The 16,095-nt window shown below is 46.8% G+C and overlaps 1 protein-coding gene across 1 annotated transcript in view; it reads right to left on the reverse strand.

The window, feature by feature from the left end:
* Window positions 1-16,095, reverse strand: part of LOC311312853 (E3 ubiquitin-protein ligase HECW1-like) — a gene marked incomplete at both ends in the record, with an annotated part of 124,868 nt that overhangs the window by 2,546 nt on the left and 106,227 nt on the right. Inside the window, 7 exons of the mRNA XM_084442860.1 lie at window positions 1,115-1,265; window positions 3,626-3,733; window positions 7,357-7,759; window positions 13,751-13,988; window positions 14,634-14,916; window positions 15,252-15,352; window positions 15,614-15,756. Of these exons, the coding sequence (XP_084298986.1) occupies window positions 1,115-1,265; window positions 3,626-3,733; window positions 7,357-7,759; window positions 13,751-13,988; window positions 14,634-14,916; window positions 15,252-15,352; window positions 15,614-15,756 (1,427 nt within the window). The remainder of the gene's footprint in view (window positions 1-1,114; window positions 1,266-3,625; window positions 3,734-7,356; window positions 7,760-13,750; window positions 13,989-14,633; window positions 14,917-15,251; window positions 15,353-15,613; window positions 15,757-16,095) is intronic.

Genomic DNA, 16,095 nt, shown 5'->3' on the forward strand with positions numbered 1-16,095 from the left:
GTGTGTGTGTGTGTGTGTGTGTGTGTGTCTGTGTGTGTGTGTGTGTGTGTGTGTGATCCTGGAGGTACTGTATGTATCCTGACTCCTGAATCTAATGAGATTCAATTAGACTCATGAACATGTTAACAAGAATCAAGGAGACAGAGTCATAATCGGCCTTATTTAATCAATTAGGAGATTCAGTAGTGTGTGTGTGTGTGTGTGTGTGTGTGAAGCTAGACAGAGTAAGCTCCATCTCTATTCATAAACATCACGATTAGGGAGCTAGTCAAGAGATGGAAGCTACAGTACAGGCTAACTCAGCACTCTCTGTACTGAATATGTATGAGGTTCCGTTTGTTAGCATGTTAGCACAGAGAGGTTATAATAGTTCTCTACAGAGACGAGCGGCTGTCTGCTGACGGGGGGAAGTTAGCAGCTGACACAGGGTGACACTAGGGACAGCAGCTGACTGGGAGCACATCAGGGCACGGGATAGTGTCGGCCATTACACATGAGGTCATGAAGAAGGTGATATGATGAGTCAGCAGGACCCGGGTTAGGGTTAGTCCAACATGGCCCAGTAACATGGCTGAGTCACTGTCATCAGATATAGAGGCGAAATACTGAAGTTCTGATGACTGTAAATGGTATCTACTGTATCTGTTGTGTATCCCGGTAGACAAACATACTCCTGGAGCTTGCTCGATCGCCTTGTTGAGAGGGGTCAGGGAAGAATTTTTACAGCTCACTTATCTGGCCCCCGGGTGATTACTGTTTTTTTGCTTCCCTCTGGAATATGTAGAGAGTGGGTCGTATGCCCACCTCCCTTGTTCTCTGTAAAGCGCATTGTGTTGCCTCTGGGTATGAAATGTGCTATACAAATAAAGCTTTGATTGATTGATTGATATGGAGGCTGCAATTCCGTACTTGTCCACCCGATGGCAAAACAACACTACCGTCAAAGTGTCTCAGCACCAACAGCAGCATTGCTGGGCTCCCCTGTCCTCTCTTTCAGCCCTCTCCCTGTTTAACGCACATTTATATTATCAAATATCTCCTTCCCTCCATTCATCCATCCCTTCATCCCTCCCTCCCTCTCTCCTTCCATCCCTCCCGTCCTCCATCCCCTCACCTGCGATTGAGCTGCTCCATCTGGTGGGTTGAGCTGGAGCGTTGGAGGCGGGGGCAGTGGGGGGCGTGTGTGGGCCTCTGCCAGGTGGTGGTGCGGTTGACGTGGTCCACATAGAACACCCGTCCGTGGCTGTCGATCCTGGCCTCCCACTCTGCCGGCACAGGAAGTCAGCACAGGAGGGGAACCAACATCAGGCAATCACAGGGCTCAGACTGGGTCTCCACATTCAGACAGAGGAGGAGTTCATACAGACACAAGGAGGTTCAGAGTGGGGGACTGTGATGGGAACCCAAGCGGCCAGTCAGGGGTGTAGGAGAGGGACACAGCAGTTGTTATTGTTAAACTGCGACCACATGGTGACTGTGAAAGTGGGAGGGCAGTCTCTGAGTGAATGCTCTATCAACACGACTACTCTATCAACACGACTACTCTGTCGACACACAACGACTCTATCAACATGACTACTCTATAAATACACAACTACTCTATCAACACCCGACTACTCTGTCAACACGACTACACTGTCAACACACGAATACTCTTATCAACATGACTACTTTGTCGACATGACTACTCTATCAACATGACTACTCTATCAACACATGACTACTCTGTCAACATGACTACTCTTTCAACACGACTACTCTATCAACACATGACTACTCTATGAACACGACTACTCTGTCAACACGACTACTCTATCAACACATGACTACTCTGTCAACACGACTACACTGTCAACACACGAATACTCTATCAACATGACTACTTTGTCAACATGACTACTCTATCAACATGACTACTCTATCAACACATGACTACTCTGTCAACATGACTACTCTTTCAACACGACTACTCTATCAACACATGACTACTCTATGAACACGACTACTCTGTCAACACGACTACTCTATCAACACATGACTACTCTGTCAACACGACTACTCTATTAAAAGACGACTACTCTATCAACACACGACTACTCTATCAAAACACGACTACTCTATCAACACACGACTACTCTGTCAACACACGACTATTCTGTCAACACACAACTGAAATCACAGGGCTGATTCTATTCCCGGCTCTCCCCTCTCCTCTACCACTTATCTAACCCACTTCTCTGCATCCTCTCTCTCCTTCCCTCCTCCTCTCTATCTTTCTCTCTCTCACTGCCAATCCCTGCCAGTCTCAGAGCTGCAGCGGGGTTTCTGGTAGGAAACACAGGATTCCCCCAGGGATTATCTACCTTCTGCAGCCTGTCACACACACACACACACACGCACACACACACAGCCTGGCTCAGCTTATACATCCTGTTTACAGTATATGGATAATAGCCCTAGTAATGCAGTGTCTGTGTGTGCGTGCGCATGTGTGAGAGCCTTCGTTCTTTACATGAAATACTGTTTATTCGATAATAGCACACCGTATCCATCTATTGAAAACACCACTTCCCAGCATCCTATCCGCTTCCCGGCTTATCCTCCTGACCAGGAGGCCGTATTCACTGGCACTGCAGGATGGTACCCAATCAAAAGCTGTCGACCCTCTCCCCCCCGCCAGGCCGGTCCAGCCCAGCCCAGCCCCTCCCTGCTGAGAGAGATTTTGGGTGGGGGGGTGGTGTCTATTTTTAGCGGTTTGAGCATCTGCCTGTCCTATAGTGCCCCCCCCCCCCCCCCCCACCCCAGCAGGGCTGCGGTGACATTGAGCCAAGTCCCAACATCAATACTGCAGAGCTCAGATACCCGCACACAGAAACAGCAGGGATTTCTGCTACAAAGGAAAAAACAGAGGACAGAGAAAACTAGACTGAAACACACTAAGAAAATAATCTATAAAAAAAAAAGTGTCTCGTGAAGACGGAGCCACGGTTGGCGTGACAGCAACTGAAGGCGTGACAGCTACATTTCACTGTGACGGTACACCGTCCATTGCATGTGACAAATAAAAGGAATCTTGAATCTTGACGGTATGACATCAGCACACCCGGCATGTTTTTTTGGCAGGACTGGTAGTTCTGTTGTCTAGGCAACAATTCGATTCCATAGGAGGGCCTATGGACGGCCTGATGCTATATTAACAATGATGATGAGTGATGGGGGTGGGCGGGTGTTACGGTGTGTGATGATGTGTGAGATGATCTTAACCGGCCCTCCAGAGAGGGGTTATTAGGGGTCTAATATCTATTACTGTAGGTTCAACACATGCACCACAAGGGTTAATGCAGCACTAGACTAGCCTCGCTCCTCATCTCTCTCTCTCTCTCTCTCTCTCTCTCTCTCCTCACGACAGCACCAGGAGAAGGGAAGCATGGATGGATGTATGGATATAAACGGACAGATGGAGAGACAGATAGAGACTGACATTCCATGTCAGTCTCTCTTCACTCAACTGTGTGAAGAGCGACTGACATTCCACATGTGAGTGATAAAAGTATAGCTTTGTGCACATGGGAGGCACACACACACACACACAGTTGTCCACAGTAAGAGAACGAGGTGGTCTTACTTGGAGGTAAGGGCTTGTCAACGGCAGGGTAATGGTTGTGTTCGGGTCGTAGGACCGGAGCGTGGCTGACTGGAGTGTGACAGCATGGCGAGGAGGCGGAGCTAGCGCCTACAGAGAAACACAGAGGGGGGGAAGGGGAAGGCGGCGGGGGGGGGGGGGGGGGACAACGACATGTCTAAATAGTCTAGGATTGCTCCCTCTCCTCTGTCTCTGTGACCTCTCCTTCACACACGCCAGTCGGCAGACACAGGGAGCGTGAAAGCGACATGAGTTAGATGACCATCGTGACCTCGCTTCCACCCCTCCGCTTCACTCTAACGCCATGGCAGGGGGAGGGGACAGGACACGCAGGAAGGAGAGTGCTTCAGAGTATTGAGACGCTACTCAGGGAATTTATAAATGGAAAATGGAGGTTTGGTGAGAGTAAAAGTAGGAATCCTTTTACTGACACGATCCGTATATTAGATACAGATCTATACCAGATACATGACATGCATGAGGGGAGGAAGGAGTCTCTTTCCACTATAAACCTGGCTTAGCAGCTCGATAAGTGAGACTAGGGCAGAAACATGAGCTTCCACTGCTTCTTCTCTCCAGGGTTGAAGATGTTCTGTTGTTTGCTGCTCCGTGAGGCTGCTTAGGGAGAAGAAGAGGTACACAACACTGACTGCCTGGCTGACTGACGGACAGAGAGACTGACTGACTGACTGACTGACTGACTGACTGACTGACTAACTGGCTGACTGACTGACTGACTGACTGACCTGACTGACTGAGAGATTGACAGAATGGCTGATTGACTGGCAGAGACTGAGTGAGTGAGTGAGTGAGTGAGTGAGTGAGTGAGTGAGTGAGTGAGTGAGTGAGTGAGTGAGTGAGTGAGTGAGTGAGTGAGTGAGTGAGTGGCTGACTGGCTGACTAACTGGCTGAGAGACTGACTGACTGACTGACTGACTGACTGACTGACTGACTGACTGACTGACTGGCTGACTGGCTGACTGACTGACTGACTGGCTGACTAACTGGCTGACTGACTGGCTGACTGGGCCAGGGACCAACTTACTGGTTATTTCTGGAACCTTCCATCTCACTCTGGGAGGTTGCAGAGTAACTATGCAGCTATTATTGTGATGAGCGAAACACACCGTGGGGCTTTGTGTGTGTGTGTGTGTGTGTCCTTAATCACTATTGTCCTCTTTATTTACGGCTGGGAGCTGTGCTGTGCATTGCACCCGGAGTACCTGACTGTGGTTCAGGGTAAACAGGGTAAACTCTGTGCTCCATTCAAAGGGCCTGACACAGTTACTGTCATCTTCAGAGAGCCATCACACGACATCCCATAATAATCACACTCTCTGCAACAACTGCGTTACCCAGGCAACGCCTCGTTCCTCAGCTGTTCTAGTAAGGCAGTGCTTTGAATTGAGACAGATACGGAGGGAGGGGAGGTTCTGAAAGCGAGGGAGCTCTGGAAGAGGCAGGTGGGGACGGCGGTTGGGTGACCTACATTCATCCGACTGCTAATGTGAGTCAACGCGTTGAGAAGGAGCAGCTCTGAGCTGACGGGAAGCGAGGCTTGTCACAAAAATATCTCAAGCTCTGAAACGAGAGTCAGCCCAGAGGACTGGACTCAAAGCCCGCCTCAGGGTCTGCTCAGGGCCTTGGTTGGCCCCTAATGAGTTTGTTGACCGTATTGTTTGTGTGACCCCCTACACACACGGCGTTGACCTCCCTCCGCTGAGGTCACCGTCACCTTTGACCTCAAGGCTGGTGGACAGGATGTGCTTGTTGTTCAAGCCAGATCACACAGCGGACCCGGTAAACGCTCACAACAAACAAACAAACACACACACACCACACACACACACACACACACACACACACACAGTAGGGGCCAGAGGTTCCCATCTACCCCCTGCCAGCCTACAAATGTGAAAGGTCGTGGTGTGAGTCGAGTGTGAACGCTGCTCTGTGGTTCCAGGTTGACTGGAAACCAGGTCAGCCGGGGGGAATAGACCTTTCCTATTCAGACAGCAAGTTCCGCGCCCTTTAGTTATTGTTGCTATGCCCCACAAGCAAGTTAATAACATGTCCATTGAACAGCACATATCTGAGGATTCTTTCAAGGATTCCTGACAATATTGCTGTATGTTATTTGCCAAATGCCACTACTAAAGGGCTGAACAATTTTACACAAGGATACAGTATATCCATGAGATTTGGATTTCGGACAGAGCAGGTGACAACATGCGAGTTGATGCTAGGTGTTGGCAATCTATGCAGAAGACGTCTCACAAACTCCAGATTGAAATTCATCAGGACAAAATCGAGGAGTCTTACTGCACATGTAAAGCAGGGTGAGTAAGTTAGTGGCATCCATTCTTAGAAAATAAGCCTGTGAGAATGATCTGTTAATTATAAGATGCAGGTTAATGAGCTACTGTATATCAAGCACCTAAAGTTACTACTGTAGCTTTTTGTGTCGGCGCTGCTGTAAATTGATATGTGGAGGGAGGTGTGGAGTATCGTACATCTTATTTTCTTATAACATTATGGTACAGCAGCCTGCAGGCCGGTTTTGTAGGCCTATGTTTTAAGAACCATTTTCTTCAAACTAATGTCTAAATCTATGAACACAACGCGGGACAAGCTTTGTTTGTGGGACATCAGAGGCGTGGTCTTAAGAAATCAAGCAATCTTATTGGTTATTATTCTCTGCGTGATTGAAAGGTCTATTAGAGCGACACGGAGGGCTACCAGCCATCTCACTGTCTAGGGGGGGAAGGGACACCTGTCACTACATTACACGCTAGCCAGGCTGGTTAATGACCTGACAGCCATTATCATACATATACAGGTGTTACCAATGTATGGTGGGATACTTCTGCTTGACCAGTATCATATTTGGTGTCACATAGAGCCTGTTTAAAATGTGCTTTGGTCGATCAGATCATAAGTGGACAGTGAGACACATCATTGTTTACACCTGTGTCTATCATGCGTCTCCAAATGTGTCCAGTTGTGTTCATATAGTAACCATACTCCCTCACTCCTGCCTGCGTGCGTATCGCACAGCTGTTCCATGTAAACAAATTAATAATCAGTCGGTGTGACTTCGAGCAGATTAAAAAAATAATAATAATAATAATATGTGCATGAAAGCAACTAAAGATGTGGGTTGACAGAGTTTGAAGAACTAATACATAATAGGACTATTCCAACTGTTTCCATTGATAGGACAAAATCATTTGCAACTTGCAAAAGAGCGCAGGATAAGGCAAAAAAGGAGAAATATTCTCCTGCATTGATGACGTGTTTTCCTGTTACTGTACATCTTTGTCTGGGAGCATCAGGATGCATTAGCGTTTAGACTACTATAGATATGTGGTCCAATGTGTCCCAGACCACCTCGACAAGTGGTTTGAGTAAACGTTTAACAATGCATTTTGGTGGGTGTTTACACTTGTATTTAGCACTGTCCACTTGTGATCTGATCATCCAAAATGCTCTAAAACCAAGTCTGAACAGGGTCATAGACTTGACTGATCAGTGATAAAAGTCCATGAACACAGAACCCTTTCACAGCTCAGTCACTCATGTTCCTCCAGTGTTAAGGAGCCTCTCACCTATTCCAGTCCTGTCACTGGGTCCTGGTACGGCCTCTCCGTTCTCTCCCCTCCTCTCCTCCGTCTCATCCCTCCATCTCTCCCCCCTCTCTCCTCCTGGCTCGCGGCTCTCCGGGCTCTGCAGGGAGTCCGTCACCGACTCGAAGGCGCTGTTCTCCTCCTCCTCCTCCTCGTCCTGCGAGGAGAAGACGGTGCTCTCGGACATGCGCGTGCTGTCCACCGACGACATCCGGGTGTGGCTGCAGAAACGCCGGCGCCCCTCGTACCCAGAGTTGCTGTAGCAGGAGGTGCTGTAGCAGGAGGTGCTGTAGCAGGAGGTGCTGTAGCAGGAGTTGTCGCAGAGCTCACACTCGCTCTCTCCCGCAGGTCTGGAGGTGCTGCCCCCCCCCTCAAGCTGGCCTCCGCACCCCCCCTCCCCCACAAGCAGCTGGTTGAGGTCAGACAGCCGCTCGATGGACAGACTCCTGGGGAGAGTCCTTCTACAGCAGGGGCCCGGACACTCCCTTACCTGGGGACAGGAGAGAGAGAGAGAGAGAGAGAGAGAAGTGAGAGAGAAGAGAAGATAGAATAGAGAGAGAATATAGGAGAGAGAGAGGAGAGAGACATTACTTTACATTTGTCATTTAGCTGATGCTTTTATCTAGAGAGAGAGAGAGAGAGGTGAGATGAGAGAGGAGAGAAGATAGAATAGAGGATAATAGATAGTCAAATTGGAAAGTCTGCACACCTCTTTCACCTTCTCCACTTTTTATTACGTTACAGACTTATTCTACAATATATTGAATTCATTTTTTGCCTCAAACATCTACACACAATATATACTAATGATGAAGTAAAAACAGGTTTTTAGAAAATATGCAATTTTATTTTATTAACAAAATTAGGTTATTTAGGTGTTACAGTACATATCTGTACACACCCTCAGCCTAATACTTGGTTGATTAACCTTTGTCAGAGATTACAGCTTCAAGGCGTCTTGGGAAAATAGCTATGAGCTTGGCAAACTTGTTTCTAGAGATTTTGCCCATTCTTCTTGGCATATCCTTGCAAGATCCGTCAGGTTAGATGGGGCGCGTTGGAACACAGCCATTTTTAGCTCTTTCCACAGATGTTCAATTGGATTCAGGTCTGGGCTCTGGCTGGGCCATCAAGGACATTCACAGACTTTCTCCAAAGCCACTCCTTTGTTATCTTGGCTGTGTGCTTAGGGTCGTTGTCATGTTGGAAGGTAAACCTTCGCCCCAGAGGGCTCTGGAGCAGGTTGTCTTAAAGGAGGTGTACTTAGCTGCATTCGTCTTTCCCTCTATCAGGACTAGCCGCCCCGTTCCCTCTGCTGAAAGACATCCTGACATCATGATGCTGCCACAACCATGCTTCACTGTAGGGATGGTATTAGCCTGGTGATGAGAGGTGCCTGGATTCCTCCAGATGTGATGCTTGGTATTCAGGCCAAAAAGTTCAATTTCGGTGTCATCAGACCAGAGAATGTTGATTCTCATGGTTTGAGAGTCCTCTAGGTGCCTTTTGGCAAACTCCAAGTGAGCTATTATGTGCCTTTTACAAAGAAATGGCTTCAGTCTGGCCATTCTACCATAAATACCTGATTGGTGGAGTGCCGTCTGGATGGTTGATCTTCTGAAAGGTTCTCCCATCTCTACAAGGATACGCTGCTCTGTCCGAGTAACCCTCGGGTTTCTGCTCACCTCCCTGGACAAGGCGTTTTTGAAGTCATGTTTGGCTCCTCTGGTTCACTTCCTTTTTTTGTTCACCCTTCTCTCATCTCCTCCTCAGATGTCCTGCCTGTGTGATACCCCGCCCTAATGTTGTTCACCTGTGTCTCGTTGTCTTCCCTCTCCTCATGTGTATATATACCACACTTTCCCTCCCTCCTGTGCCAGATTGTCTTTGGCCCAGTCCCAATGTCCACCCTTACGGACTCACAGATTTTGAGGCGTGTTCACGCTAAGTGGGTTAGGGCTGTCCCATTGTCAAATCATCAAGTGCATGAGGGCTCTCTGGCACACATTTTGAGCCCTTTATGCCCCCTTACCGTAAGTCTGCACTTCTGCAGACTTTGCCTAAGAGAATTACCCACAGTTCATATCGTTGTGACATGAAACACGGGTTTACCTGAAGAGCGGCCAATAAACAAGCACGGACGGATCAACCAACCCTAATGTTCACGTACAAAACAAAATATGTTTTCATGTTTTCAGCTGGACTTGCTTATCTGCACAAGTAGCTTTATAATTATTTTGGTTTCATTATTTTTAAGTATGGGTTATTAACCCCATAGGTTTGTATAATGTGATTTGTTTACAAAAATGTAGGCTATGGTTATAAATTACATTGATTTCTGTTGCTCTAAATCATATGATTTCCCAGTTAAAAGCAGTATGACATTAATCACTGATCTCGGTGCTGTGATTGAGATTTCCAACATGAATATGGAAAGAGTTGTGAGGTGCAAAAATGTGTAGTCATTCTTAAGTAAATACTTTTGGGTTCATCACAAACAAGAATCACAGGCAGTAATGTAGTTCGCATATGACCACAAAATGAAATGATTTCAACAAGTTGAACAGAAATGTTAAGAAGGGTAACACAAGGAGTTGTGATAATGTAAAGGGGATTTGACTCAGGCCAAAATTAATTTACATGAAGGCCTACAAGAAAAACATGTAAAATTGAAAAATTTATGAAAAGCCCCACACCCACAATAGTAAGCAATATATTTTCACGTCAACGTAATGTGATGTTGCAAGTGCTGTCCCATTCCTTTTTATACAAATTCGAGCCCTTGCAGCCTTTCACACTCAACCCCTTTACGTCAATAAGTCTTTGAGGGCTCAGGGCTTGAGGGTTTAGGGGGGACATTGGGACTGGGCCTATGTCTCCGTGCAAGCCTCCCTGCCGTTCCCTGTTCCCTAGTGTTACCTAGCATTGTTTTTTTGGTTCCTATCTGTTCTACCGGCCTTGTGCCCATCCTGTGTTTTTTGTGGATTACTGTTGTCTGCCTCAAGTAAAGACTTTGAACTTTGACCTTGCCTCTGCCTGGTCCTGTGTCCCACATTTGAGTCACACCACTGTGCCCAGTAGGGTTAAATATTTTTCCCGAAATTTGAATTTTTTTCCTCCCGGGATTTGCGTCTCTCTTTCCCGGTATTCCCGGGAAAAATATTAATGTTTCTCATTTTATGGTGTGGAGCGCACACAGTGCACACAACTCTAATAATTTTGACCTAGAATCTATATTGAGATAAAGTTCACATGCAGAATAGCTTGGACTCTAGAGGCGTGTTTGTGTGCTGTTTGTCATCTAAACGAACGCAGTTTAAATGGCAATAATAATCAGCAGCTTCTACTTCAGTAATGCTCGGATGTAGCCTATGTGATCCGACTGCAGGGAAGCACTAACAGCCGGCCTGGTTATACACAATAAACTTAAGACATTTAATTTGTTAAATTCAGCATGAGGTCGCTGCTCCGAAATGATCACTCAATGCTCAATGTTTACAGAATATTTATTTTGCAGTCATTCGTAGAACAGTTCACCACAAATATCTTAATCTTTTTTATAAAGTGACTGTGACAGCCTTTGCAATTAAATGTCTCGAAAAATAAAAAAAACAGGTTTGCATGGCATCCATAATATGAGAAAAACAGAGGTAGGTCTTTTTATAAAGTACGCCTAACAGTAGCCTGTGAAATTAAATAGGAAAAATAAAATCAGGCCCAAGAGATCATTTCAAGAACAGATCGAAATAGTTGGGTAAATCCTGTCTATAAAAATAAAATCTGGCCTGCGGTAGCCTACGGTATGTCGTGCAGAAAATAGAAATGCACGTCACTACGCACGCACTGTGTGTAGAGATTGCAATAATATCATGCAGCTCATGATGATCATGCCGATGGGTTTTTTGGTCAAATTATTAATTCAAATTATTATTGAAATTGCAATTCCCGTTTTCCAGCTGTTCATTTCCCAAGAAATGAGAAATGGTTCCATGGACGGGTCCCGGAAATACCGGTAGTACCGATTTAACTCTAGTGCCCAGTCCTAACACTTCTTCCATTTATGAATGATGGTATCCACTGTGCCCAGTCCTAACACTTAACTGTGACACAATCCTGTTTCTGAGGTCTGCAGATAATAGACCTTTCCTATTCAGTCGTCAAGTTCCGCCCCCCCATATACTGTTGTTATGGCCCACAAGCTTTGGAGCAAGGTAATAAAATGTCCACTGAACAGCACATACCTGATGATTCTCACAAGGATTCCTGACAATATTGCTGTATGTTATTTGCCAAATGCCACTACTTTGTCTAAGAGAGTTATACAGAAAAGCCTGATCTATTTTACACAAGGATTATATCCATGAGATTTGGATTTCGGACAGAGCAGGTGACAACTACGAGTTCATGCTAGGTGTTGGCGATCTATGCGGAAGGCACAGATGCCTCACAAACTCAATTCATCAGGACAAAATCGAGGAGTCTAACTGCACATGTAAAGCCGGGTGAGTACCTTAGTGGCATCCATTCTTAGAAAATAACTACTAGCTACAGGCTAATTAGCTACTGTACATCAAGCCCCTAACGTTACTACAGTAGCTTTGTAGCTTTTCATGCCGGCGCTGCTGTAAACTGATTGGTGTGGAGGGAGGTGTGGAGTATTGTACAGCTTATTTTCTTAAACATTATGGTACAGCAGCCTGCAGGCCGGTTTTCTGTATGTGAACCATTTCTTCAAATTATGTATAATAATTTAATAATAATATAATAATGTATAATCTATGAACACAATGTGGGACAAGCTTTGTTTGTGGGACAAACTGGACTTACTGGTTATTCTCCGCATGATTGACAGGTCAGAAAGGTCTATTCAGTTGTCCCCATGGCTTGGAGTTTGCTCTGACATGCACTGTCAACTGTGGGACCTTATATAGGCAGGGTTTGGCAATCCCCAATCATGTCTTATCAATTAAACCCCACGTGGACTCCAATTAAGTTGTATAAACATCTCAAAAAGTATCAGGGGAAACAAAATGCACCTCAGATCACTTTTGGGTGTCATATCAAAGGTTGTGCACACTTTTACATTTTCAAATTGCACAAATGTCTAAAAACCTGTTTTCACTTTGTCATGATGGGCTATTTTGTGTACGATTTCGAGACAAAAAATGAACTAAATCTATTGTAGAATAAGTTTGTTATGTAATAAAACGTGGAGAAGGTGAAAGAGGTGTGCAGACCTGACTGTAGCAGGAGAAAGAGAGGAGAGAGATATAAGCTCTGTGCACCAGCTCCACTACTTCCTGAAAGTCACTTGGCATCTTTATTTCCTGTCCTATATGATTGGATTAAGTGATTAATCAGGTGTGCGGCAGCCTATTACATTACATTATTACAAGACTCAGAAATACTCGATTCTGTATTGCTAAGGGCAACACATTATATGTCTATGGAAAACAGTTGAAAGTTGTCTGAAAGTTTGAACATTCTAAACAATGACGGTTTGGCTGTTGTAGCCTGCTATGTTCAATCTCTGAAAACGTCTGTTGCTCAAGCACGCAGAACCATTTCGCTGGCGAAATAAAAAGTGTAGTCTTATTAGTATTAATGTCATTGTTAAAGTTGCACAGAAACGGACGTTTGAGATCATCTAACTTCCGTAGTTTGACGTATTTCCGACGCAAACAAGCTATGAGGGTGGGACATATGTTTAGAGGAATTTGATTGGAACATTGCCAGGTGGACGGGTTTTAAGAACTTTAGACAGATTCGATAGAAGGATAGCGTTGATTGATGGGTGGATGTTGTGAGATTATTGGCCTAAAATCTAAGGTACCTGTTGTCGTCATTGCACGTGACCTACCGTTTTCCAGGAAGTAAGAAATCATATACTTTGATATAAGATTACAACAAAAGTAGAATTTTGTAATTTTTTTGTCATACATTGTTGAATAGGTGAACACTATGACCAATTATGTGAACCACAATGGGACAGAATGCTTTTCTTAATTTCAGTGCGACTTTAAGTAGCAGTGTAATAAGCGGGATAGCGTATGGCTAGCCGGTGATTATCGAAAAACAAGAGCCATTCAGTGCGTTACAAAGCCCGAGCGCTGTCCGACAGTTCCCAATGCACTGTCAGGTTCTTCTTTTTCCACAATCACAGGCTGGCCATACGTTATCCCTGACTTATTACATTACAGTCATTTAGCTGAGGCTTTTATCCAAAGCGAGAGAGAGAGAGGAGAGGAGAGAGGAGAGAGAAAGCAGCGAGAGAAGAGAGAAAAGAGAGAGAGGAGATAGAGAGAGAGGAGAGAGATGAGAGAGAGCAGGGTCAGAGCAGAGGTCCAGTCCAGAGATGGAGTGAGTCCAGTAAGTCATAAATTGTGGAGCTCCACTGTAGCCAATAGACAAGAAAGAGGAAATTAACTAATATTTCCACTTCCAATATTCCTAATTTGTTCAAACATATTCTGTCACGCACCTGGGAAGATGAATGGGTGGTATCCTCCTCCTCCTCCTCCTCTCCATCTCTGGAGGTCTTAAGGCTGGAGGTGTCCTGCTCCTCCTCCTGCTGGTCGTCCTGGCTGGCGTGGCATGCGGAGGGCAGGCTGTGGAGGAGGCGGTGGATGCGGATGTAGTGCGTCCGCGGCGTCTCCGGGCCACTGCACGCCGAGGCGATGCCGGTCTCCAGCTCGTACACAGGCAGCGAGCACGGACGGCTTTGACGCCGCGGGACGCCACGCAGGGGTGGGGAGGAGGAGGAGGCGCAGACACACCCACAACCACCCCTGGCCTCTGATTCGCCCTCCCCACCCTCCCCTCCTCCCTTGGGGACCTCCTCCTGCTCCTCCTCAGGCCCAGTGGCCCCCTCTAGTGGCGCCTCCGCCACCGTAGGACCATCCCTGACCCCCTCCCCCTCGTCTGCCTGACCTCCTGCCTCTCTCTGTCCCTCCTCCTCTCCTTCTCTCTCTTCCTCTCCTTCTCTCTCCACTCCTCCTTCTCTCTCCTCCTCTCCATCTCTCTCCTCCACCCCCCCTTCTCTCTCCTCCTCTCCTCCACTCTCCTCCACTCCTCCTTCTCTCTCCTCCTCTCCTCTCTCCTCCTTCACTCCTCCTTCTCTATCCTCCTCCTCCTCTCCATCTCTCTCCTCCACCCCCCCTTCTCTCTCCTCCTCTCCTACACTCTCCTCCACTCCTCCTTCTCTCTCCTCCTCTCCTCTCTCCTCCTCCACTCCTCCTTCTCTATCCTCCTCCTCCTTTCCTTCTCTCTCCTCCACCATCCCTCCTTCTCTCTCCTCCTCCACTCCTCCTCTTCTCTCCTCCTCCTCTCTCTCCTCGTCTCTCTGTCCAGTAGCTGGACTCTGCTCCTCAGTCTCAGTGTGCTCCCCCTCCCTGACGGTGTTCTCCTCCTCCTCCTCCGTCCCCTGCTCCTCCCGGCCCTGCTCCCCGGCCGGGGGCTCCTCGGTGGGGCTGCCGCAGGGCTCCGGGTCCGGAGCTCCATCCAGGGGCAGCTCAGTGATGTCCAGGCCCAGGCTCAGAGTGTCCTCGTCGGGCAGCTGGTCAGGCGGCGCTGGGTCCTGGTTCTCCTCCTCTGGATGGTCGACTGGAACCAAAGCTGGCTCCATGGCCAGGGACACCTCCTCCTCATCTGAGAGGAAAACACAGGGGAACAGAGGAGAACAGAGGGGGAGAGGAGAAGAGAAGAGAGGAGCGGAGACAAGAGGACTCTATATCAGATCTCATTAGATTAGATGATTCTTTATTGTCTTTATCTAGTCACTATAACTGGCTGATCTGTACAGATTAACATCTTTATTGGCTTTTCTACAGTAGACAGCCTGCTGTTTACTGTCTGCACAACCACAGACAAATGTATTGGTGTACAGACACATTGGACTGCCTGTTCAAGTCAGAGAGATTAGGCAGTGTGTGTGCGTGCGTGCGTGCGTGTATGTGTGTGTGTGTGTGTGTGTGTGTTCAGACCTGGGTGGATGGAGGAGGTGAGCTGGAAGCGGAACTGCAGTTGTCCACTGACGTGATCTGTAGGAAGCCTGCAGCCAAGAGAGTAACTGACCACACGGTCTCTACGGAGAGAGAGAGAGAGAGAGAGAGAGAGAGAGAGATGATTTGGCAAAATTGTTGTTGAAACTTTCATGCCAATAGCTTTATTTTATTTTTATTTTTTTACTTTGAATTGAATTGAGAGAGAGAAAGAGAGTGCAATTTCAAAAGTCAAAGGAGAATCAGAAATCCAGTCTAGAAGATAGAGTAGCAAACAGATAAGTGAGCCATGGGCTGATTAACCTTCTGGTTGGCTGACTGGGCTGAGTGAAAGGTCCACCTACCCAATGGCATGTTTCTCCAGCAGCCTCTGCACGGGGACAGACAGCCTCCCCAGGAAGCGCTTGATGATGGGTCTGCTCTTACAGAACTTATCCTTCACGTCAACCTCCAGAACATCCGTAGGCAGGGACACAAAGCTGAAACACTGGAGACAGGAGAGGAGAGGAGGAGGAGGAGGAGAAGAGGAGGAGAGGATGAGGAGAAGAGGAGATAGAGAGAGGGGGACAGGAGAGGAGGAGAGAGTGGAGGAAGGTAGGAGAGACAGGGGGAGGGAAGAGGAGATGGGTAGGGAGATAAAGGGGATGAGATAGAAGTCAAAGTCAGTTTTATTTATATACGTAGCACATGCTCATACAAGCAAATGTAGCACATAGTGCTTCACAGAATAAGAAAAGATTAATAAAAACTGTTAATTACAGTATCAAATGGTACAAAAAAATAAGCAAATAAAACAGGACGGATAATATATGATAAAAGAGAATAG

Source organism: Borostomias antarcticus, assembly GCF_949987555.1.
Source record: "Borostomias antarcticus genome assembly, chromosome: 9".
In the NCBI taxonomy this organism is placed as follows: Eukaryota; Metazoa; Chordata; class Actinopteri; order Stomiiformes; family Stomiidae; genus Borostomias; species Borostomias antarcticus.